The sequence below is a fragment of the Gymnoscopelus microlampas genome, assembly GCF_963454915.1.
Source record: "Gymnoscopelus microlampas genome assembly, chromosome: 19".
In the NCBI taxonomy this organism is placed as follows: Eukaryota; Metazoa; Chordata; class Actinopteri; order Myctophiformes; family Myctophidae; genus Gymnoscopelus; species Gymnoscopelus microlampas.
In genome coordinates this window covers 22,453,335-22,479,836 of record NC_139956.1, presented here as the reverse complement: position 1 = coordinate 22,479,836, position 26,502 = coordinate 22,453,335, and the positions used below count along the sequence as shown (strand labels likewise).

At 42.4% G+C, this 26,502-nt stretch overlaps 1 protein-coding gene across 1 annotated transcript in view; it reads right to left on the bottom strand.

Annotated features, from left to right (window-relative positions):
• Positions 1 to 1,715: 1,715 nt before the first annotated feature.
• chrnb1 (cholinergic receptor, nicotinic, beta 1 (muscle)) overlaps positions 1,716 to 26,502 on the bottom strand; it is a 47,979-nt gene continuing 23,192 nt past the window's right edge. Inside the window, exons 8-11 of the mRNA XM_084042961.1 lie at positions 25,759 to 25,982; positions 14,378 to 14,562; positions 4,969 to 5,116; positions 1,716 to 4,329 (exon numbers count right to left, since the gene is read on the bottom strand). Of these exons, the coding sequence (XP_083899087.1) occupies positions 4,186 to 4,329; positions 4,969 to 5,116; positions 14,378 to 14,562; positions 25,759 to 25,982 (701 nt within the window). The 3' untranslated portion in view covers positions 1,716 to 4,185. The remainder of the gene's footprint in view (positions 4,330 to 4,968; positions 5,117 to 14,377; positions 14,563 to 25,758; positions 25,983 to 26,502) is intronic.

Sequence of the window (26,502 nt, the reverse complement as noted above, 5' to 3'; positions counted from 1 at the left end):
TATTGCTTTCTATTCAATAACAGTTTTTCCCCCCAAAAAAATCTAATCAGCAGGTTCACACACAGTTTGCCAGTGTTTTATCATTAGCCAATGATTAACCAATCAAAGTGGGGCCGAGGGACCCTCAGGGTTCATTGAGGGGGTTCATTGAGGTCTGTAACTGTGTAGCCACTAGCCGGACAGGAAACCGAGGGCAGAGAGAAAGAGAGAGGAGAAACACACGGTACAGGTCCCCGGAGTCACATTCAAAGCCGAGTTCTCGCAACTCAGAGCACACTAACTGGTTGAGCCCCCAGGCACAACACACACACCCACCTCTCTGTCCCCTGTCGGGTCATTCCAGCCCGCTGACTGTCTCTGTGTGGCATCATGACAGACGGGCAGGGTTAACAGTAGAAACAGGAAACACAAACATGCTGTAAATCAAGGACAGGTTGAGAGCTGAGAGCAGGAAATAAACATGGCACAGAACCTGCTGTCACTCCCAATATAAGTCCTCTGTGTGTGTGTGTGTGTGTGTGTGTGTGTGTGTGTGTGTGTGTGTGTGTGTGTGTGTGTGTGTGTGTGCGCGCGCCATCACATCGAATGTGCGCCCTGTTTGGCCTGACGGGACAACTTGTCTTGTCAACTCCAAACGATTGCAAAGCACAACAGTTGGCACCTGAGAACTCTGGGGACAAGTTTTTTTAGTTTAGTTATATTTATTTATATTCTATTTTACATTTACATTTATTTTATAAATGGGGGGCCAGCTACATATAATACTTTTTTAAATTATATGTAAGGCCTCATATTGCGACACATTTCTACAAAACCAATGGATATAGCCAGTAATTGTGGGCATAAACAAGAAACATTTTGGAAAGTATAGCTGTAAATCAATATTTGGGCGTCCACTGGAACCAGATTTTGGGACGGTGACATCAGTTATTAAGAGAACGACGATCGCTGACTTTCTGCGATCGAATGGTTCTGTTAATGACACTCGCTGCCTTGCTGCACATATTATGCATGAGCAACATTTTGTCACTGTCGGGCAGAAACCTCATATTTCCATATACTAACGGTGCGAAGCGACAAGTTTTGAGCTTGTCTGTTCTGTTTACAGATTTCCCCCCATTGGGACTTACGCCTGTTTATACTTAGTTTTGTGCTGGTGTCGTGCACGTGTTGTGAGCTTGTACTGTACATCGGCTATTTTCGGTTGCACGACACCAGCACACAACAAAGTATAAGGCAGGCATAACTCCAACCCTAACCCCTTAATCTAACCTCTGTCTATAATTGTCTAATCTAACCCTCTAACCCAATCTTTTCCTTATTGTAAACTCTCCAAAATCTGTTACAAAATCTGTTATTATAATGTCAGGACCAGGAAAATTGTCCTCACAATGTCTATTTCTCACATTTTACGATGTTGTGGGGACATTTGGCCCCAATTCAAATACGTACGTGCGTGTGTGTGTGTGTGTGTGTGTGTGTGTGTGTGTGTGTGTGTGTGTGTGTGTGTGTGTGTGTGTGTGTGTGTGTGTGTGTGTGTGTGTGTGTGTGTGTGTGTGTGTGTGTGTGTGTTATAAATAGCAGGGGTGGCAGGTGACGAGGCCAGGGTTACACTCCTCATGGCACGATAACAACATTCTGACAACAGATGGAGTCTTTGATATCCCTCCTCAGATCTTTATTTAAAAAAAACAAAAACACCACAAGACCAGATTAACAGAGAGTGTGTGTGTGTGTGTGTGTGTGTGTGTGTGTGTGTGTGTGTGTGTGAACATGAAATGCAGAGCAAGGGTGTGAAGGTAAATGCATGCAGCGTTTGACAGCAAAAGGGAGAGCAGAGAAAGAAAGAGAGAGAGAGAGAGAGGGGGGTGCACAGGACAGGTTTCCTATATAATGGGAATTCCACCATCTATTGCTACAGCTGGTGAATCAAGTTGGGGGCTCTGTGGCACACAAGAATAGCTTCTGCACACATGTACGTACACACACACACACACACACACACACACACGGCAGGCCAAAATACACATGGGGATTACCGTGGCTATAGAAATATGAGTGAAGCACGGCGCCACACTCCAGCACATTCTCACAGTGAAATGAAAGGCACACACCACAGTAAAATCCTCCTGTGTTAATTCAGCGCAAACACTGACCCAAGTGGACCCTTCAGATTCTCCACATATGCATTTCTAAAACACCCGGGAGGTGTGCATAGTCCGGGGCGCGTGGCTCATTGCCGACCTTGACCTTTGACCTGTCACAATTGCACCATATGCCAGATGCTGAGTGAGAGATCCAATATATGACGTTTCAAGGCCTCGAAGCCACCGTTATGCGTATGTGCGCCGGTGTCGCGCACTGAAAACAGCTGATTTACAAGCTCATAACGCATCCCGGGTGCTGCAAGTTGTGAGCTTGTAGATTTGCTGTTTTCGGTGCGCAGCTAAATATAAATCACTCTTTACGGTGTATTGACACACACACACACACACACACACACACACACACACACACACTTATCATTACACTAGTTAAACAATCTCTCTGTGACTCAACAAATGGAACTATTTAATTTACAAGCAAACGATTATAAACAGAATTGAGTATATTTCACAAAACAAAATACTGACAACAACAGTAATATATTGTATATATGTCTGTAAAGGTCCATTTGGGTCAATATTTATTCATACTCTTAGAGTTACATTAACAGCCTTTCTCCCTATGTTTACATGTTTGCACCACACAGATATCTAACATTGGTTCCACACTCTTGGGTTCAGACCGAGGGTCCTAACTGGCACATTAATATATTAGTAATATATTAGAATAGATTATATACATACACGGTTGTAGTACACTTAAAAAAGGGCTAGGCTAGTATACTTGACACTCAAATCAATGTAGGACACATACTATGGCATACAGATTTCCTCAAAGCTGGGGCACATTTTCTTCGGAGCATTGCAGATGGGAAATGATGAAGGACAGGAATTTATACACAGCAGGGGGCTCCTCACTAGATGTGACTTTCTTATGTAATTCCATGATTAATTAATTAATGAATGAACACTTTCAACCATGGCCTCCCTATTTTGGCGATGTCATTATAGGTGATAATAAATGGCAAACATGTTTAAAATAACAGATCTACAAGCTCACAGCGTGTCCCGATGCGACATGTGAGCCTGTAGATCGGCAATTTTAGCTATTTTAAAATAGGGCTGAAGTGGTTAAAGCAATGATAGTCAGTGAGATCTTCAGGCATAATGCTCATCTAAATATTTTTTTAAATCTTGTTGTGTCACTTCTAATTGAGAGTGTACATAACATAGAGCTAGTGCAACTGCTTGGGCGCTAGCTAATGTGACTCATACTGCACTGCATAGTGTTGTTTACATGACTGAAATAGTGAAATGGTAGAGGAACGACATGACCGTCCATTCATCTAATTAACTCCAAGGCACCGCTGAAGGTTGAAGGCCGATTCACACTTCCTTGAATGGCCGTGTCGTATAACAAAAACGACGTGTCATTATCATATCACAAAATGACAAAATATCGTTGCTGTTGGTTAGAAACCTACTAAAACTGTTGAGTTTTTTAATGTAAATTAATGCCCTACTTCATTGGACAAGAGTTTTGCGCAAAAGTAGCGAAAATAGCCGATCTACACGCTCACAACCTGTTGCCATGCGATTTTTCAGCTATTTCATTATTTTTTATAAATATTGAACAAATAAAAAGTATCAACAAGAGCTTGTGACTAGATCATTATGTACATTGGATCAATTGGAACACTGCTTCTTTTTTCCTTGTCCTGAAAATACGTGACGTCGCTGATGCCATATGACACAGCCCATACTAAGTATGTATCAGCATGAAGGGAACAGAAGAGAAGAGAGGAGAGCAGTTGATTTGAGGGTATCCAGAGGATCTAGAGAGCATGGGTCTTCAAAGTGTTTCAGTCCAAGGGCCCCTTAGGTGAGAGAGATGAAGCAGGGATCCCCCCCTCACTACATAATTGTATAAAATTGTGTTGCAGATTAAACTTTTTCATAGATTTCATAGATAGCTTCATAGACTTGTTTGACAGCACTGTCAATGTGTAGCGTTGTGTTGGATTCACGTTAATATGTATTTTCAGACAGTTCCCGGACCCCACTGTTGAAGACCCATGATCTAGTGCATGAAGGGGTCAGAGGGGGTGTGGTTAAAGCTGGCGTTGGCGAAGATGGCCAGCGTGCCGAACGTGGTGAAGACCACGAAGATCCACAGGAACATGCGGTCCACCACCATGGCCACGTACTGCCAGTCCTCCTTCAACTGGATGAGTGTGGACCGAAAGAGAGAGAGACAGAGACAGAGAGGTGGCGAGGATCATGAAGGGCCAGAGGAGAAGACACCAAGGTAAAAAGGGAGAGAGGTGTAGGAAATAGAAGAGAGAAGGGTGTTGGGGTGATGAAGGAGAGAAAGAGGTAGAAGAGGAGGAAAAAGGGAAGAGGAGGAAAGGAAAACAGAGGGTAAACGACAGAGGCAATATACAGGAGAGGAAAGGTGCCGTGGCCTCCAGATATAAGACGTGACTGTGGAATCCTGATCTTGTGCCCACAAGAACTTCATCTGTACAACTGTGAGGGTGAACCTTACGGTTGTGGTGGACCGTGAGATCAAGATTTTGTGGGCGCGTCTTATATAACACTAATCTTCAGTAGAAACTTGTGGACAGCCGGAAATAAAATGTGGAACAAAACAATGTTTCGACAGACAGAACTGGTAGATTACAGACAGAGGGACAAACAGCCAGAGATGAATCCCCTTCAAAAAGAGAGACGCGATATTTGGGAAATCTTGCAATCTATGCAGTACAGTATATCGAAAATCGGCCCAAGCCTGGACAGAGGGGAAGGCAGAGGGAGAGACATGGGGATTGATGGACCCAGACAGACAGACAGACAGACTTACAGCCTCGTAGTCCTTCTCAGCCTGCAGAGCCTCAGCGATGTAGGTGATGGCCTGGATGGCCGACTTCAGCTCGTCAGGCAGGGTCACATAGGTGCTGGGCCCGTCTATGAACTTCTTCAGGTCCGTGCACATGCCCTCCGGCTGGTACCTGCGCACACACATACACACACACACACACACACACACGCACACGCACACGCACACGCACACGCACACGCACACGCACATGCACACAAAGCAGACAGGTGTGTCAGATATCATTCACTCACTGTATTACTGTAAAACTCTAACAATCTCACACACACAGTACACACACACTGACATTGATGAGGAATGTGGCGTATAGAGATTCATTAAAGGTGATAATGAATCTGTGCATACTGTATACATACTGTATACCCCTGTGCTTCACTGTGGTTAACACACAAGGTGAGAGGTGCTGCTCCGCTCTCCTCACACACTCACTCTGCCACATCTGCTGACTGCACTCATTTGCTTTAACTAAGAAACACACACGCACACACAGGCGTGCTAACTTTTTTCACTTCGTCCCAAGGAACCGGTCAACCGACAGGCCGTTATGGGATGCCAGCGGTTTCTGTGGGAAACCGGGAGGAGAGAGCTGACACAGAGCCTTTTAGTCTGTGCCTTTTAATAACGTTTCAGAATTTGCTTTCTGGGGTGGCGTTATATTATTCACCGCCGTCACGAGCGACCGAGCAGCATTACGAGCTAAATAAAAGATTGCAGCTGACCGAGAGGCACTGTATACCGTAGGTGTGGGGGAACCTTTTATTTATCTATGCCAGGTTTGCTGAGCCTGCACTTTTTCTTCACAGAGACATTCACGACCGGGGGGGTTAGCCCAGGGAAACTTCTGCAGTCTGCTGCTGTGTCTGTGTGTGGCAAGAGACCTTTTTCACAGCAGCCATACTGTATACTGACAATAGTATAGGGCAGTGGTTCCCAAACTTTTTAGCTCCAGATCCAAAAGAGAAATTAGACGTTTGCCCGGAACCCAAACCAATGAAAATAGCAGATCTACAAGCTCACATTTTCACTACTTTTTACATTTTTTATGGAAATTATTAGATTTTCTGATTTTGTTCATGAAATACTTGCTTTTAATTGACGAAAAGTTGTGATGGTGTTTTTTAAACATTTTAAAATCTTTTGAAATATATATATATTTTTAAATATAGGAAAAGGGGATATTTACTCACGGCCAACAAAAATCTGTCCGCGACCCACAAATGGGTCCCGACCCACTGTTTGGGAAACAGTAGTATAAGGCCCACACAGGTGTTATCAATGATTCTAAGGTTATGTTCCATTTTGTAGCAGTATTTCCAGTTAGCCAACTTGCACAAATAAAAAGCAGCAACCTGACTCTGTTTTGACCTGAATGTAATGGAACCTTAATTAGTATCATTGGTAACACCTATGTTTACTCTACTATTTCATGTCAAAATGGCTGCTGTAAAAAGGTCTATAGACCGAATAATCATGACATGTCACAAAATGTATTTCCGGCTAGATAACGCATAACTGCGTCAGCGTCGCATTGGAGCAGTATCATCAATTAACCTTAACAGAACACTTAAATTGTTATCGACTATTGGAAATATAGTATTTTGTTATAAATAGCCACAGTTGGACAAACTAGACATAGTAGCTAATTTCTGGACACTCAAACATCCATAGACATTCTACCCGGAAATACCTGTTTGTTTACAAACATTCAAGCATTGTGATATAGTCTACTGGGACTTTGTGTGTTACTCGCGTGGGCACGTTGCCAGAAGTTGTCAAGAGAGAGAGTCTTCGTGCCTTGAGAGGTTCAGTGTCCTTGAGCAATGACATGCAAGTATGGATTTCCATAGGCTGCATCCTGCAGAGATGCCAAGCTGCTTAAGAGACACAATCTCTAAAATAATAATCTATAGCACTTCTTACCTTTCAGTTTTAATTACAGTTTTAGTTAATTACTGTGTAATGACCCTGCTCCCAATCTAAATACTGTGAGGGGAAATGAAGCTGGCTCACAGGATCGACCGCTACATCCCAAACATCTGCTCCATTATGAAACACCTCCTAAATTAAACACCTCTACCTGTCACCCCACTTCCGGAGACAACGCAGGTCAACGCTGAGACTTTCTCCCAAAAAAAGAGAGAAAAGACACACAATCTCAACTGAACTGCGATTCAGGCTGTTCACCACCGGAGGGCAGTGGAGCGCTGCGTCTTGGGGGTTGCATACTGGGATCATAAAGAAGACTTTGTTGCTGTCAGGCAGAAACATTGCATCTCCATATTTTAACTTTATACATTTTTTTTATTAATGCCCTACTTCATCATACTACACTACAGTGTCACACAAAAGTAGCAAAACTAGCCGATCTACAAGTTCACAACGCGTCGTGAGCTTGTAGATCTGCTATTTTAGCAAATTTTGTGAAAATGAAAGCGGTCAAGTATATCTGTGGGTTTTATAAATATTTAACCAATGAAAAGTAGTTACAAGAGCTTGTGACTAAATAACAACTACAATGGATCCATGGGGAACACAGGTTATTTTTTCCCCATTTCCTGGAAAAAAGTAACAGTTTTGGACAGACGAGGTTTCCACACGACAAGCACCGACTTTTTATCTGTCTGGTTGGTGTGTGTGGAGCGGGGGGGGGGTACTGCTTGGTATTCCGTGCAGGAAGCGGCAGGGGGGTTACAATGCTACGATACACTGCCTCTGTCTGCTGGTGTGTGGCGGGCACTGAGGCTGTGACCTCACAGAGGACAATCCAGGCTCTTCCTGAGGCCGAGCACAGACCAGTGTTGCCATGTCCCGCTTATTATTATACTTTGGGCTTCTTTTTCTGTAAAGTTGCCTGAAAATATTGGGATTTGGGCTTGCTTCCAAATTTTTGTATTATGTCATGGACCCCCAAATTAATATGTATTTGTCCCTTTGTCCCTGATCTAAAAAAAAAATTGTGCCAGGGAGCCCCGAACCAGATTTGTTTTTCAAAGTTTCAAAAATCTTCAAATTATTCCACAATTTATTTCAAGATTTGTTGATAATAGCAGATCTACAAGCATTGCGACGCATTGTGAGCGTGTAGATTAGCTATTTTCAAATAGCCGATGTATACAGTGTATAGGTCTAAACTGCTCATGTGGCCTAGTCGCTTCTTTTGGGCTTGTCTTCGTAGACCTGGCTGCTTATTTCTCTCACAAAATATGGCGACACTGGCACAGACTCCAGTTAAATGAAGTGAACGGTTTCAGCAGGCATGGAAAGAGATGAAGCGGAAAGGAGGGGATGAAGCACTATGTTTTGATGCTGGGATGAACGTAAGAAGGCGGTGTGTGATCTGGGGACATCGTTCTGTACCACTGGGAGGTCAAGAGAGGAAGAGAGAGAGGAATGCCAGAGAAGGGGCAAGAGAGAGAGACGAGGCAAAAAGAGTATGAAATGGACAGAGAGAAAGTGATAAGAAAAGAGAGGTCAAAATGGATAGAAAGGATGGAGAGAAAGGGGAAGAGAGAGAAAGATCAAATGAGAAAGGGACAGAGAGAATGATAGGGAGAAGGAGAGAGAGAGAGAGAGAGAGAGGCATAATGAGAGAGAGAGAGAGAGAGGCATAATGCCAGCCCAGTACCATTGGGAGGGGACCAAACATGGTCCTTCAAATCCGATTGAGGGCCTTAATCCTCCACTTGGCATGTCACCTGATGGTCACACCACGTCCCTCTCTCTCTCTCTCTGACCACCCACCTCGCTCCACCCCTCCCATCCCTCACGGTGTCAGTTCGTCAGCGAGTAGAAACAGGACCGCTGAGACACAATAATTAAACTAAAACTGGCCGATGACGGAGCCAAGGCACCGGCTACAACCCAATTAAGCATGGTCAGGAGGTGTGTGTGTGTGTGTGTGTGTGTGTGTGTGTGTGTGTGTGTGTGTGTGTGTGTGTGTGTGTGTGGAGAGGCTTGGAGGGATACTGCTGCCTCATCATTTTGCACTAATAGAGTCTCCTCAACACCCCCCTCCCACACCCCCCCCCCCCCCTCCACTCACCTATACACAAACCATCCAGGGCTAACGTGCCAGTGACAATTTGTGCTGGTCGCTGTTATTTCCACAATGGGAATATGACAGTGTGCAGAGAAGAAAAGCAGGGTCTCTGTTCTGTACTGTACTGTATCGTACGAGCGTGAGTGCTGCTTGAATTAAATGGTACACCTAGTATTCTAGTGTCTATTAATTAGTTTTTTTTAGGCTGTAAAGTCTGCTTAAGCTTTAAGTCTGTAAAATGTGCTGTATGTTCTGTCAGGGATTTGAACCCAGGTCTCCCTTTACGAGAGACGAACATTCAGTCAGTGAACTAACAAAGAACGCCAGCTTAGACAGGGGAGATATTGCGCTTTGAGCTTCGGGGAATACCTCTTGTCGACCAGTAGTGGTCCTACCCTAAATGATCTAAATGTCTCGGTAGAAGAGCAGATCTGCCTTTCAAATTGTATTCCTCGACATGAAAATGTGTGCAGGGGAGCATCTGTTGGGAGCTTACAGGACATCAAAGTCTAAGAGCGTGGTAGTTGGCAGCCAGGTACAAACTGGCAAGATAAATACGGTGACATTGATATGCCACCCACTCAGGGCTGGAGCTCTGGGAAAGCATTCACACACAAGCCATGTGAAGTCATTTTGAATATTCATACTGTATACTGCATGTGAAGGCTCATTTTTCCCCACTCCCAATTTTCTACTGCAGTCTGAAAACTCACCTCTTCAGACTCTACCTCTCCCCCCTAGCACTTTCCGTGTATCAATTTGAGTTGCCTTTGATATATGTTAGTTATACTGTAGCATGCAGATGTTGGCTATTTTTTCCACATGTTGTTATTTAGATAGATAGACATCCTGTTTGCTTGTCCAGATATGCTAAGAATGTTATTTAGATTTTCTTTGCACTTTACTTGACTATTTAGTTTGTTGACTAAGGTTCATGCAATTTACTCGAGTCTCCCTCTGGATAAGAGTGTCTGCTAACCGCCTGAATCCAATTGTAATAATGTTTTTGTTTTGTATTTTTTAAAACAGCTTTTTGTTTTATCCAGCAAGAATTACCCAAGCACAGATGCTGATTAACAGCTACTGTACGCCTGCCGCACACTTACAATTACATAAATTCATGCCATGGGAGCTACCCAGTACAAAATGTTTTATATATACAGACAATAATAGGAACTACCAAATATTGTCAGAGGACTGATATATATTCAAGACTAACTATATATTCTGGATGTATACTTTCACACACAACCATATTGTATATTGCTCTCAACACTGACACACACTCTAGGAAGTTTCGAGGATGCAACAACACCCAACAGCCATTTTATGTATAAAACTACAAATCGAGGAACGTGTTAAACCACTTAAACCCTATACACTTAATTGAATGGGGTCCCCCATGGGTATACTGTAGCTCCCCCCATCGGACTGCGGAACGCTGTTACCTTTCCCCAGAATAGGGTCACTAGCGTTCAAGCATCGCTTATATTGCTTCAGTGCCACAAATGTCACGCAAAGTTTGGCATCCATGCATCCAATACAAGGATACATCGTTACCTTTGAGAAAAGGTACAATATCTTTACATGGTGTCCATAAAAGATATGATGGACAATATAACCAGACATATAGGCCTCTAGTATGAGGGGAGACATGTTGTTTATGTTTATCATAGTAGCAATGGATGGCTTCAGAAGTTTGACACAACAGTGAAGGTGGTCCTAATAAAAAGCTACAACCCACCACCACAAGAACACTGAGCTTTTATGTCGTCTATCACCGTTTTATCATCCGTCTGTGTCACCAAATAAAGGCGAAGAGGAAGGTGATGTTTGTTTGCTGGTGGTTAGATATGGCTGACATTAAACACAGTTGCATCAGCAGAATATCGCTGACACATCAACATCAGGCGCACCACATCCACAACCATGTATGTTGTATATCGTTGCTGTCGGACAGAAACCTCTTATCTCCATATTCTAACTTTTTGTGTTTTTTCGAAAATGAACGCCCTACTTGATCATACTACAGCGTTACACAAAAGCATCAAAAGTAGCAGATCCACACGCGCGTTTCGAGCTAATGGATCTGCTACTTTTGAATTTGAATACTGAAATCCAACAGTTTTGGACAGGGTTCCATTTGCTAAGGGGATGGGGATCCACATGCCTCGCTTTTGATATCCCTAGACATGCATTTTCTTTTGGGAAATGTATCTGTCTGATATGTTTGGACAATTGTGTTTGATAATATTACAATTTAACTATTTTAAAATGTATAGTGGTTTCACACATGCACTGTAACCTGGACATTACTGTTATATAATCCAGACTTGAAGTGGTGGGGCTGTATGTATGAACGCAAATGTCCTTATTGAGTAGGACCTGAAATGCAACGGATGTTTTTTTATAACCTTTAACTCATTGAGTGCCATTGACGTGTTTCACGTGTTTTACCGCAATGGCGCAACGTGCCAATGAGGTGTTTGACGTGTTTAAAAACATTTTTTTTAAAAGAACGTACCAATATATCATCATTTGAAGATTTGCTGCTCCATTCACTTCTTGTTTAACTTATTACTGATAAAGGCTGTATCTCGGCTCCTGAGCACTTTTTTTACTATGTATTTTTCAATGTTATTATGTTATTTTCAAAAGGCAGACAATTAATGTCAACGAGGTCCAATGACCTCGTTGACATTTGTGAAACCACACAGTGCAACCCTCAGTGATTAGCGCCCATCAGGGGATCGATTATACTGGAGATAAATATTCTGTGACTACTTGAAAAAGTGAAAAATTGCTGGCACTGTTTGCAATATTTTTTTTATTTCATTGGCACTGAATGAGTTAATTACCTCAGGTAGGTATGCTGAGCACGAATGCTCTTTTTCAGCAACACCCTGGTACGCACGCGTGCACGCACACCCACACCTGGGAGCTGACCAGCACAACCACAGTCTTATAGCACCACTGGAGCAGTTGGGGGTTCAGTGCCTTGCTCAAGGGCACTTCAGCTGTGTTGGGGAAGGGGAATTCACCCCTTGTGGTGGCCATTCACTTGTCTCAGGGTTAAAGTCATGTGCTTGCAGAAAAATAAATATATATACTCCAAAAATGTACTTACTGTAAGTACAGTGCTCGAGTAAATGTACTTAGTTATTGTCCACCACTGCCCTTGACCCTCGTTCACCCCAGAATAGAGATGCTAGCGTGGTTCATGTGGTTATGGTAAGGTAATGACCATATAATAAATATTTTCGTGCCAGTAATCATTTCATGAGAGCGGTTGTCACATCCCATATGCGTGCAGTTTGAACGGGGTTAAGGGGTTCACCGGGGTCCTAGGCTTGTCAGCGAAAACGTCTGCTGAGAAAAAAACGATCAATAAAATGCAGATCATTCATTCATTTATCATTCCACTGGCCTGACCTGCATGTCCTCCACAAGAAAGGTTTGCTTTGTATGCAACACAAGCTCCCCTCCCCACGCACGCGCACACACACACACTTGAGGTCAGAGAAGCAGGTCGTGACTGGAAAAGCTTTGTATCCCTGGACCAGTGATGGAAGAAGTACTCACATTTTTTTACTCAAGTAAAAGTATCAATACCATATTGTAGAAATAGTTACAAGTTAGGGTATTCAAAATTGACTTGAGTAAAACTACAATAGTATTGGCATCAAAATATACTTAAGGTACCAAAAGTAAAAGTAGTCATTATGGAGAAGGTCCATTTCACAAGTTGTCAAATGTATAAAATGTACAAAAATCCAACCAGTCACAAAGCGACACGTTGTGAGCTTGTAGATCGGCTATTTTCAAATTGCCAAAATATATAAGTATGAAGCGGTTTTGCAATAATAATCAAAATCTACAAAGTAAATAGTAACAAAAATGTTTACATAATTATAGTGGAGTAAAAGTACAATATTTGCCTTTGAGATCAGATGTAATGGAGTAGAAGTAAAAGTATTGAAAATTGGAAGTACTCCAGTAAGGTAAAAATACCTCAAAATTGTACTTAAGTACAGTACTTGAGTAAATGCACTTAGTTACTTTAGACCACTGCTGCTGAGAACCCTCCTCCAAACACGTAACCCCCTGTGTCTTCAGTGCAGTGAAGTCCCCCTCCCAGTAGGAGTGACAGAGACAAGGCAGCGCTCTGTCCATTTGACCCCAAGATAACACTTCCATAATAAACACACATTCATGCTGTTGTTGTTGGGAAAAAACCGGTCAACTCCATATTTTAACTTTTTGTGTTTTGTTTGTAAATGAACGCCCTACTTGATCATACTACAGCGTCACACAAAAGCAGAAATGTGGCGCAAAGCGTTTTGAGCTTGTAGATCTGCTACTTTTGCGTTTTTTGAATTTGAATCCTGAAAAGTAATAGCAGACATATGAGGTTTCCACCCCAACAGCAACAATATGACCCGTGGTTCCCAACAGTTTTTCCTTGGGTCAGGCATAAACTGAGACGCCCCCCATACGCATGCACAGTCGCACACACACACTTGTATAACCAAGAGTTTACCACTTAAGCCCTATATACTTCTTGTACAACGAAATACTTCTTCTACAAGTGTGTGAGCTTGTAGAACGGCTATTCTTGCTATTTTGGACAATTTGGGAACAATCTTGAAAAATGTAGAAAATTTGGGATTTATTTGAATATTAATCTCTCAAGAACAGATTCTGCACTGCGTTGGAATCTGTCCTGAAGGTTCGTCAGAACGTGTACACACTGTGTGGGAGTGGGCGTGCCTTCAGATCAGGAAGCAGGCCGCGCTTTACCCAATCAAATGTAGTGGGCGGGATTCACGTGTCCGTCGATCTTCCCTGCTGGAAACTAACCAAAACTAATTTAACAATAGCGTCCGCGGAGCAGACAAACCCACGGAAAGATATTCACATTTGAACTTACTCTTTCATCATAGAAACAAGTGGGCTTATAACCAAAACGATCCATGTTCTCTGGGAGAAGTGGTGTTAGTGTTCTGTGTAGAAATATTGTTAGTGGGAATGAAAATGTAGTCGCACCACCCGGAAGTGGAGCGGTGAAGGCAGACTTAAACCCCGGTTTCCTTGCGCACGTGTGCTTCGTCGGCATTGTCCCAGAGTGTAACTGAGGAGGAACGAACAGCGGTCGCTGTTTTTCCTTTTCAGTTGTACTCTGGGTTCCGAGATTGTTTGAATATAGACCCAAAGATGCAAGTTATGAATTTTGGTTAGACTACCTCCAAACAGACAAGACCCCCGCCCCTGTGGTCTTTGGCGCCCCCCCATGGCGCTGGGGGAACACCGGTCCAGATGACCCTCTGGCCTCACCTGTTGGCCTTGGGGAAGATGAAGTTGTTCATGGGCTTGCGGATGAAGTACTCGTCTCCGGCTCCGGCACGGGTGATGGCCATGATGTTGTCGCGGTGGCGGTGGGACAGGGTCTCCAGGGACAGGGGGGTCTCCACCTTGGGCCTCAGCATGCCCAGGTAGCGGGGCAGCGTGTGGATGAAGATCTGACGGAGGAGAGAACATGACAGTCAGTACAGTAGCCTACATCTACACCAGTAAATATCCCTTTTCACTTCCTACAATTGCGTTAATTATTATTTCATAAGACAAAAAAAAAAGATCAAACATTTTACAAAAGAATTTCATACATAATACATTGTATATACTTAACAAGTGGTGAAAATAGCAGATCTACAAGTTGTGTGCTTGTAGACCTGCTATTTTCCCCGGTTTGGGTCCCGGGGAGACATCAAATTTCTCTTTTGAGTCTCAAGCTAAAAAGTTTGGGAACCACTGTTTGATATCACATTAAGAACATAATTATATTGTAGGCAAACAGTGGATGAAACCAAGTTATGATTTTGTGCAACATGTTGGACTACTTCCAGACGAGGCCTGGGATCCCAAGGGGGGCCCGGACCCCAGGTTCAGATTCACTGTATTAGGAAATGCATATTTCGTCGGGTCAGTGGAAACCTCATATGTCCAAAACTGTTGCTTTTCAGGATAAAAAAAAAGAAGATCTACAAGCTTGAAAAGCATGCGAAGTGACGTGTTTTGAGCTTGTAGATCTGCTTTTGTGTGACGCTGTAGTATGATCAAGTAGGGCATTAATTTACGAAAAAACAAAAATATGGAGAGAAGGTTTCTGCCCAAAAGCAACGATTTGCAATATGTGATATGTTTGAATTGACTGAAGTGAAGGGAGATTCTTCTCTTCCTTGTCTCTCATGGGTGAATGCAATTTCCTTTCAGTATTCAAAAAGAACCCTCAAACATAAAACTAAAACTGGATTTCCTTAAACTTTCATCTGTAATACTGTGCCATAAAAAATAATCTTCATAAAGCTCATAGGGGCAGTTTTGGATTAAGGTAATTCACTTTTACTTTCGATGCTTAAATCCGCTTAATGTAAAATAATTACTTTTGATAGATGAAACGGAAGCCCTTAGGGTAACTTCAAGCACACTTCAGACGAGACAAATCTATAAATTTAGTTTAAAAGCCTTTAATGTCTCTGGGAATAATGTAGCAAAATAAAAAAAACTTTATTTTTCATGAAATTAAATAAAAAAAAACAGGTTTTTTAAAAAGCCAACTAAAGACGGCCAAAGGTTTTGACCTGTCAGGTGGAAACCTTCTATGTCCAAAACGGTTACTTTTCAGAAAATGGAAAAACTACCCTGTGTTCCGATGGATCCTATTACTCTTGTATATACTATTCATTGGTTAAATATTTAGAAAACCCACAGACACACTTAACTACTTTCACTTAAATCTTTTTTTTAAAAATTGCAGATCTAAGAGCTTGCGACGCATGTGAGCTTGTAGATCGGCTACTTTTGTGAGGTACTATAGTATGACAAAGTAGGGCATTAATGAATAAAAAATAATTAAAAAATTGAAATTATGGAAATACAAGGTTTCTGCCCGACAGCAACGATAAGTATAATGCAAAACTTTGAGGCACTACATTACTATTTCCACCACAACTCCCTCCAGCTCTATCCTCCTCTATTTGTGTTGGACTGAGTTTGACTTTCCCTCCTGTCCATGTTTCACTACACTGCTCCCTGGTACACACAATGTAGTCCTGGCAAATTCAATAAGATGCAAATAGAGCAGCTGTTCAAAGTGCTGTACTCTACATGACTCTGTTCTGCAGGAGACTGGCCACAGAATGGCCTGTACAAGGATTCCTCCAACAGTGCATCTGTCTGTTTTCACAGACAGATGCACTGTGTGGGAGAAAACTACTGTTAATCACTTGAAGGACACTTTGGTAGAGGCTTGGGTTGTGCCTTGTACCTTGTCATGGTTTAAACTAGTCCAGTTGGCGAGATATATTGCCTTGTGTTGCCGTTGATTGGAAATTAATAATCCAAAAATAGTCTCCTCATTGACTATTGTTTGCGTTCGTTCATGTGCTAAAAGCCAGTGACTTTGAAAAACTGTTTCACCAAGTAGGACAATGAGGAGACTATTTGGGGATTATTCATTTCTAATTAACAGCGCAACGGAGCAATATATCTCCCCAATTGGACAAGTTACATTAGGTAACTACGCAACCCAAACTTCTACTAAAGTGTCCTTGTGCTTTAATTTTATACTTTGCCCTGTTTTATACTTTTGTCTATTAGAAAAGAGATGATGTACAAGCTCACAAAGCATTGCGTAGTGAGCTTGTAGATCTGCTATTTTCGAAACATTTTAACACAGTCATCAACAGAGCCGCTGAAGGACAGCCATCCCAAGCCTAGCACTCACAATAGCACATGACATTGATGATCACCACCTCAAGTCAGATCACTTCACGATAATGTCATCTGGACGGAGATGACTTAGAGATGGAAAAATTGTGCCTTTAGCAGTGGTGTAAAGTAGCTAAGTACATCTACTCAAGTACCTTTTTTTTTGCGGAAGCACAGTGAAACCCTCTGTGATTAGCAACCATCAGGGGATCGATCATACTCGAGATAAATATTCTGTGACTACTTGAAAATTAAGAAAATCGTTAAAAATGCTGGCAGAGGCTGCAGCCTGTTTTAGAAAACCCCTGGCAGTGAATGTGTTAAGGTATTTTTACTTTACTGGAGTATTTCCAGTTTTCAGTACTCAACTACATCTCAGAGGCAAATATTATACTTTAACTCCACTACAATTATTTGAAAACTTGTAGTTACTTTGTAGATTTTTAATTATTATTAGGCTACAAAACACACTAACCACTTCAGCCCTATATATATTTATAAATTTGAAAATAGCCGATCTACAAGAGTGTTTCTACATGGCAGAATTGATACTTTTTTACTTAAGTAAAACGTGAGTACTTTTTCCACCACTGGCCTTTAGCAGGAGTTTAGCAGGAGTTTCACGTGAGTGAGTCCACGTGATCAGCCTGGCAAAGCCAGGCTAAGGAGTTTTGTCCACTCAGCCATTGCAGCATTAAACAAACTGCCTCGCTGACATGTTGTGTGTTGGGAAGTATGGATGTTTTTTGTAGATTACATGTATTGTATTGTCTTTACCTGTATGTTGTAGTGTTGAATGCTACTGTTTCTTATGTGTTTTTTATGTTCAACAGGCGGTGAAAATAAGTATCCCTCTGGGACAATAAAGTCTAATCTAATCTAATTTGTATTTCATTTTTTTTTATTGTTTTGACATGCCCAAAATAGGGATGTAAGGTTTAAAGTGGCTAAAAACGTAATGGTGAGAGCTGGGTGACTTTCTGGTTGGTACAAACAGGTTATTTTCCCGACTAACCTGGCTGATTGATATTGATACCATTGATATTATAACAAGTAAGACGCGCGAACGCTGGAAGTGAACGCAGCTCGAAAATATTGTGCATTTACGGACTGTGTGTGTGTGTGTGTGTGTGTGTGTGTGTGTGTGTGTGTGTGTGTGTGTGTGTGTGTGTGTGTGTGTGTGTGTGTGTGTGTGTGTTTTGACTGCACTCTGGCGCCACTCTGTTGGTTGCACACAGGCAGTGCAGTGCACACATACTGTACTGCACACAGACAGACAGACAGACAGAGACACAATGAGAGCAGAGTTTCATAGTATGCTCCACTTGGGCGGAGGCGCGGCGAATGACATTATAGGGGTATCCAACTACTCTATTTTGCACCTATACATGTAAATGACGTACCACATCTGCAGTAACGAATTGTCGTGGATCTATCAGATGCTCAATGTTATCACGTTAATTTGTAACCCACACTGTATATGTTTGTTTTGTATACAGAATATAATTGTTCTGTTAATATATACCTATTCATAATATGCCAGCATACAGTTCCGCAATATGAATATATTGAATTTTGACCTGTGTTATAAGCTAGAACTCAGAATGCATAGAACGCATTCAATGACACTACCAGGGACTCAAGGTTGAAACCATGCTGATCGCACACATGCGAGACGCATGTACAGTATGTGTGAATATAACTCCTGAATGCACAACCCATAGTGTGAAATCATTAGTGTCACACACAGTAAAACGATATGCACATTACACACCAGCATACACCCATAAAACCCTGAAATGAAATACACATGAGTTTTAAACTATCTACATAAAAACACCTATATTTATTATGGCCTATAATTTCCGAATAGGGGCTTTGAAGGCTTTTAATTAAACTAAAAGCAGATGTATACTATGTCCTTTTATGAAAACCATTCACACTGATCAGCTATAGTATGAACCACTACAGTGATTCATACTATGGTCAAATTGTTTTTTATAGTTTGATTTACAGCACCATGATCCATGATCATCTACTAAAAGTTTCCTAACTACCAAAAGCCATTTTTTCAAAGTATGTAAAATTATCTCTTCTCCTCAAATCTCTTTGCAAACTAATATTATGGTATACATTTCACAAAATACTGGTTCATCAGCAGTTCTTTGGGACGGTCGAGGTGCCACCCAAATAAGCTGTTCAGTCCCTGCATGGTTCTTTAGAGGCACCGCTGATGGTTCTATAGCACCGTTTGACAAAGCTGCTATACAGTAGCACCTTTAAGATAGGTGTTATATCACCAAAAGAGGTTGCCCTATGATTATGAGCCAAAGAACTGTTTTAGTGCTATTTAGCATAATTTGCCTTTAGAGTATATCTACCATATAGCTGCACATCTGCAGACCATACTGACTTATTTTTGTATTACCTTTATTTACCCAGGGGAGGTTGACTGAGCACAAGTTCTCTTTTTCAGCAACGTCCTGTTTCACATTCACACAGACACTCACACATTAAAACCTGGGAACTGCCCAGTACAACCACAGTCTTGTACTGTTGGCCACTGAGCAGCTCCACTGTAGCAGTTTGGGGGTTCATTGCCTTGCTCAAGGGCACTTCAGGTGTGTTGGGGGAGGGGTAAGTGGTGGCTATTCACTTCCCCAACCAGAGTTTTCCCGCCTGTCCGGGGGATCGAACCGGGAACCTTTCGGCCGCAACCGCGGCTGGCCCTAAAAGTAGACTCAGATAAAACTGTGATCCTAGACACTGACGACATACTTCAACATTTTAGCTCACAGTGTAAAAGTGTCCATTACATTGAACAGAGAAGTTTGCTTCAGAATCAGGAAAGGTGTCTTTTAAGCAACATCCATTGCACACTATCAACACACTGTAAGGCATCGTTTCTCAACATAGGGTCCAGGGACCAGAAGGGGTGAAAATGGACCCTTACAGGTCTGCAACTCTGAGAGTGTACATATGGATGAAGTATGAAAAGAGTAGCGAGCACTCCGAAGTCCTTCTGGCACTTTTTAAGTGAGGCACGGGCATACACGCACGCGTTTCGGCGTCAAGCCTTCCTCAGCGTGTATGGTGTACATAGAGTATGGAAACAAATGGGCCTTTACAGGTCCCTTTGGTTCTATTTGTACGCTCTCATTGTTACATACGCACAGATTTTATAGTGTAGATCCGTGGCCTAATGCATGTCAAACTGAGTGTCCTTGAAATAAAAAACAAAAAGGCTGAGAATCATTGCTGTGAGGTCAAATCAAATGACGTCACGTTCCAATGACCTCAACCTGGCTGACCTAGACACCTGTTATAGTTCTCACCTAACAGCTCACCAATAAGTCAAGAATATAAGTGGGGACCCCCAGGGGTCCTTGAGGGGGTTCCAGGGGGTCCCCAGCTACATTATTGATAGTTAGGAACCACATGTACACTTATGGGTCTCTAACTCTGAGAGTATACGAATGGAACCAAATGGACCCTTAAGGGTCCATTTGGTTCCATTCGTACACTCTCAAGAGTTATGGTGGTCCGTGGCCCTATTACATGCTAAAGTGGGGGTCCTTGAAATTAAAAAGTTTGAGAACCACTGGAGTGTGAAAATAGGACATGGAGCCCGGAGGAGATTCACTCCAACTACTGAGACCTGATTTCACAATGAGGCCGGCTGTACCTGGGCGGCTGGAGCTTAGTGGCCAAAGAGGCCGTCTGGTCACCAGAAGGTCACCGGTTCGCCTCCCTACCCACCCTGCATAATGTGTCCCTGAGCAAGACACTTAACCCCTAACAGCCCCCACCGAGTGCCTCGCCTCTGAGCAGCCACCAGCTGGCTAAAGCTGAAACTGAATCTCCCATGGGATTAATAAAGGTAATTTCGCAATTTGTTGTTAATTTTACATTTTTGTAAATGTTGGAGAATAATGGAAAAAATTGAAGTTGAAAGTGATTCATAAAAATCATCTAGTGATTTTCTGGTTATTATTACCACAAAATTCACCCAGGTATGCATTCACACGCATGCCGGGGGGAAAATACACATACTATAGACAGATGTCAATGATTATTAAATATAACATGGTGTAATTCAATGATACATGAACCATAATTGCATCTTTAAATCTGTCCACGGTCTGTATTCCACCGCCGCATGTAAGGTACGTGTGATCAATGGGAATATTTGATGAGCTTATTTCCAGTGGGTCACATTCCATGTGCGTGATGATCACTACTAATAGAATGAAGATGAAATCCATGGCAGCATAGTAGACTGATCTCATGTAGATAACACATGTACGCCTGAAGCCTGAACACTGAGCATTTCCACTTAATGTCGTCTCTGTCGGGTGGAAACCTCATGCTGTATGTCCAGGATTCAAATACAAAAGTAGCAAAAGTAGTAGATCTACAACCTCAAAACGCGTCGCTTCGCGCCGCCTTTCAAGCTTGCGGATCTGTTACTTTTGCTACGCTCGCGTAGTATGATCAAGTGGTATGTTCATTTACGAAAAAACACAAAAAGTTAGCATATGGAGATAAGAAGCCTGGGATCAATACCATTTTCGGGTTACTGATCCAGTCGGAGTGGAAATAGCTTTACGTCGTCAGGTGGCTGGAACACAAGACCGGGACTTCCAAAACGATTCCCCTAGTTTAAAATGTGTTTAGTTTGGTATAATCATTTCGTTTCATTTGGTATAATAATCGTTTGGTATAACCATCTTTTATTCTAACTCGTGGCGCGACTAAACGAATTGATTCTCATTATGTGGGGAACAAAAACAATGTGACACCGACCAGGATTCTTTTTCCCCCGTTTTTTCTAAAGAGGATCACACGGGCCAGTTTAGAACGAATACCAGGCTTTCCTCAGTGGTGGAACGCCTGGTGACGCGAGGTAAGGAGTTTCTGCCCGACAGCAACGATATTAAAGTCCCATTTACTGCATTAATACCATCTCCATTTAATTATCTAAAGCTCTCCCTCTCTCTCTTTCTCTCTCTCTCACACACACATGCATGCCCAAAAACGTGCGCTCATGCATGGTGGTATTACTATGCTTGTGACGATTGACGATTTTATGATTGCTTGTGTGTGTGAATTTTACCCTAAAAAATACATTTTTCAATTGAACAGCCATTTATCTTGTGAGTGAGAACCAGGAAAATCGTCCTCACAATGTCTGTTTCTCAAATTCTACTATACTTATCTTGTTGTCTCGTTGTGGGGACATTTTGCCCTCACATATATAGTAATGCAATCACACACACACACACACACACACACACACACACACACACACACACACACACACACACACACACACACACACACACACACACACACACACACACACAGTGTCAAAAGACTTCTTTCTTCTCTCCATCACCCAATCAAAGCGTTTAAATTTAAATTCCATTCCATTAAATCATACAGACGTCCTGCATCTGAGCTGATCTGAGGAGATTATTGAGCAGAGCAGTGCTGGAAGAACTACTCACATTCTTTACTTAAGTAAACGTGACAATGCCACAATGTAGAAATACTCAAGTAAAAGTCCTGAATTCAAAAGGACACAAATACCAAAGTATTGGCAACAGAACCAAAGTAAACGTTACTCGATCTTTTTTTCTAAATGTGTCCAACCTTTTCGAAAACAGCAATCAGCTATAATTTTCGATCAGCTGAAGTATAAATTAGCAATTAAGTGGTTAATAATGTATGTTTTGCAAGTAATTGTAGTAATCTAAATCTGCAAAGTAACTAGTAACTAAAGCTGTCAAATAATATTGTTGTGGAGTAAAAAAGTACAATATTTGCCACAGAGATGTAATGGAGTATAAGTAACAAAAACGGGAAATACTCCCGTAGTAAAGAAAATCACCCTGAAATTGTACTTAAGTACAGTGCATGAGTAAATGTACTTAGTTACTTAACACCACTGGGAGGGGTGACCAGTCTTATAATTGGCTTTAAATAATGTAAAGGGCCAGAGCTATTGATGGAGGTTAATGGTATAACATGACATTCTGGTGGGTGAGGAGAAATCACGGGGCCTTAATTCACTAGAAAGCCTGAAGCCCCCCCCCCCTCCTCCCCCACCTCATTACTCAAACCAGGAAGCCCCCCCCACCCCGCCCACTCTCCTCACACATCCCGGCCTTCCTGGCATCACTGTCGGCCCCCTGCTGAGAAGGATATCGTTGTTGTCGGGCGGAAAACCTCGTCAAACTTTTTTATGTTTGCAGAATGCATCGCGATGCGCCGTTTTGATCCGTTATATTCACTTATTTTTAAAGCTAAAGTGGTTACTTCTGTCTGTGGGTTTTATAAACATTGAACCAATGAAAAGCATTAATAAGTAATAACTACGTTGGATCAATTGGAACACAGGTTCTTTCGCTCCATTTCCTTGAAAAGTAGGCTAACGGTTTTGGACATACAAGGTTTCCACACGACAGCGAGGAAATGCTGAAAGGCAGATTTAGGCACCGCAGGGTTTTTTTCGTTGGGTGGGTGCTGCCAGGCCGGATGGGCCTGACGTCATGCGGCCGCGCTTTGAGTCCCTACAGCTGAGGAACATGAAGCAGGCAGCTGTCACAGAGATTGCCTTTATCTTCACTATAGCTGCGGAAAATCTCCTGACAGCAGAAAAAGGGAGGGGAGGGGGGGGCTTTCGTTCTTTCCCTGGCGGCGGCGGGACGTTCCGATATGCAACATGGCGGGGTGGGTGGGTGGCCGCGAGGGACGGCTTCCATTGGGCCGTTCTGATGGCGCTGCCGCACGTGGCGGTCAAAGGGAGTTGGTTATGATCCACGGAGTTTAAGCCCCACAGGGTTTAATCCATGACAGCAAAGTTCCAAAACCGAATGATTACAAAGATGACCGCAGGCCTTTGAAGTATTAAAGTGCTCATGATCTCACACACAGACACACACAGACTATTTTTACGTAATCGATTCATCTGATGATAATTATGCCTCCGGTGGCGAAAGCCTTGGCTGGAGGCATTGAGTTTCCGGATTGTCCGCCTGTACGAAAGTCCATCAAAGTCCATCCGTCTTTCCGTTCCAACATTGTGATCTGATTAGAAGTCGCCGGTCAAAGGTTAATGTGGCTGTGACCTCATGTCTGTCTCATTCTTGTGAACGATATCTCTGGAACTCTTAGAGGGCATTTCATGACATTTGGTACAAGTATGCAGTACCTCATGTCTGTTCGAACCGTGTGAATGTAATATCTCGGGAGTGCCTTTAGTGAATGTCATGACATTTGGTACAAATGTCCACTTGGACTCAAGGATGAACAGATTAGTAGTAGGTGGTCAAAGGGTCAAGGTGACAGTGACATCACAAAACATGTTCATTCATTCAAAGTCTTCATTCCATATACTATACTATGAGTCTGGACAGACACATACAGTATGTAAACAACAACTAGTTGGCGGAGGCATCTTCAGTATTTCTAGTGCATTTCTGTGCAGTATTTCTAGTGCATTTCTGTGCAGTATTTCTAGTTGTATCAATGTATTAATTCATAATTTGCATCTCCCAAAAGTCCCAAAATATTTACATTTAAGTTTACTATTTGCTTGTGTTTTATTTTCATCCATGAAATAGTTTTCTGTCTTAAATACAAATGTGTTAACATTATGAATGCTGTAGAGCTGGAGTATGGCATATACATTATTTCAATGCTCTGTCTATGCCTTGTTCTTTTAACCACTTCAACCCTCTGTTCTTGGTAAAACGGACCTGAGAGGATGTTGTGAGCTTGTAGATCTGCTAGTTTTGGCTAATGTTCCCCCCCAGAATATGGGTGCTGGGGTTCAAGTGGTTAACTGCTACCATTCATTCTGGAAGGAGATCCTGCCCGGCTTCAAACAGCACTCTGGCCTAAAATATCAATTCCACAACATTACACCAGAGGGTGTTCTTCACTGTCATTACTACTGCCACAACACAGTCATACAGAATATGATGATCATGTTCATTTCACAAGAAGACTTGAACATTGAACATTTGCAGATGTTAAAGGGATAGTTCACCCAAAAAAATAGTTATTTTCTATCGATTACACACCCCATGAAGCCTTGAATTCATGAAGATTTTTTTGTTTTTGTCGCACTCCTCAGACAATAATTTGATGACCGGCGAAAGGATGCTAATGTATCTGGTAAGAGACTCAAAGTTGACACTTTGAGTCTCTTACCGGAGCCGCAGCCGTTCATCAAATTATTGTCTCAGGAATGCGAAAAAAAACAAATAAATCTCCATGAATTCAAGTTTCTGTGGGGTGTGTAATCCATAGAAAAAAAGTTATTTTTGGGGTGAACTATCTCTGGTATGCTCTGGTATGCAGACACCCAAAATGTATAATTACTATGCTTGTGAGGACATCAGCATTTTAGGACGGCAATAAGAGATATTTTTACCATTTCTTTGCCATTTTTAACCCAACCGTAACAGTCGAGTTGCAGTTAGTTGCGCACCAGTGTTAATTTTGACATCAAATTCTGATTTAGTCTTTAGTCTTAGTCTTTTGAATAACACACCATTTAGTTAGTCCTATTTTAGTTATCTGAAATGGTTTAGTCTTAGTCTAGTCTTACTAAGTCGACTAGATATCAAAATCTTAGTCTTTTAGTCTTAGTCAACAAAATTAACACTGTTGCGCACACACTGAAAACAGAATATCTCCATGTGCCTCATCCTAAACCCAAGATGAATCTTTCCTAATTGTAAACCCAACCCACGAAAACAACATTTTTCTTTCATGACTCACACGTTTTGATTTCTCAAGTTCTACAACACCTGTGGGGACAGCTGGCCCCCATGACAATAGTAACACATGGTAGAGTACACACACAAACAAACAAGAGACCCACTCACAGCAGGACGTCACATTTAGAGAGGTGACAGCTGGCAGAGGGCCCTCACCTTGCGGACCCACATGGGCATACTGTGCGTGTTGGGGGAGCGGTGGTGCAGGTTGAGCACCACCACACTGAGGATGACAGAGAAGGTGACCAGGATCATGGTGAACATGATGTATTGGACGATGATGGGGACCGCCAGGGAGGTCTCGGGGACCTTGTCCGCCAGCAGCAGCAGGAACACGGTGAGGGTGAGCAGGACGTTGATGGACAGACCCATCTTCTCACCTGGAAGACACATGGACATGGGCTGTCACAATCACATTTTTGAGTGGTGCCGAAGGCAACCACTCCTATACATGACTTTGTCCGTGTGTCCGTATGTATGTATGTATGTCTGTCCACAAACATTGATGACAACATCAATACGGGGTCAATACGGGGCTCATCAAAGGCACCACTCACTTCACACAGGGTGTGATCTTTTACTTGACGATCAATTGTCACAATTGAACGGTTTAATTGTGTTTTTGGCATTAAAACCCATTAAAACCGGGAAAGCATCTGTGGCATTTTAGATTTTAGCGTTGGCTATTAAAAAATAGCGGACCAAATCGTCCAAATCATGTCACCAAGACTCAGCCATATACATAGAAGGAGTTCCCAATGCAGCTACGTGTTTTGTTCAACCTTAACCCTGCCTTCTCTCTCACATGCACGCACACACACACGCCCTCTCCCCCTTGGGTAATAAAAGAGGACTCCCGAAGGGATTTCCACAGTTGGGTGTGAATAATACCGAAGGGTT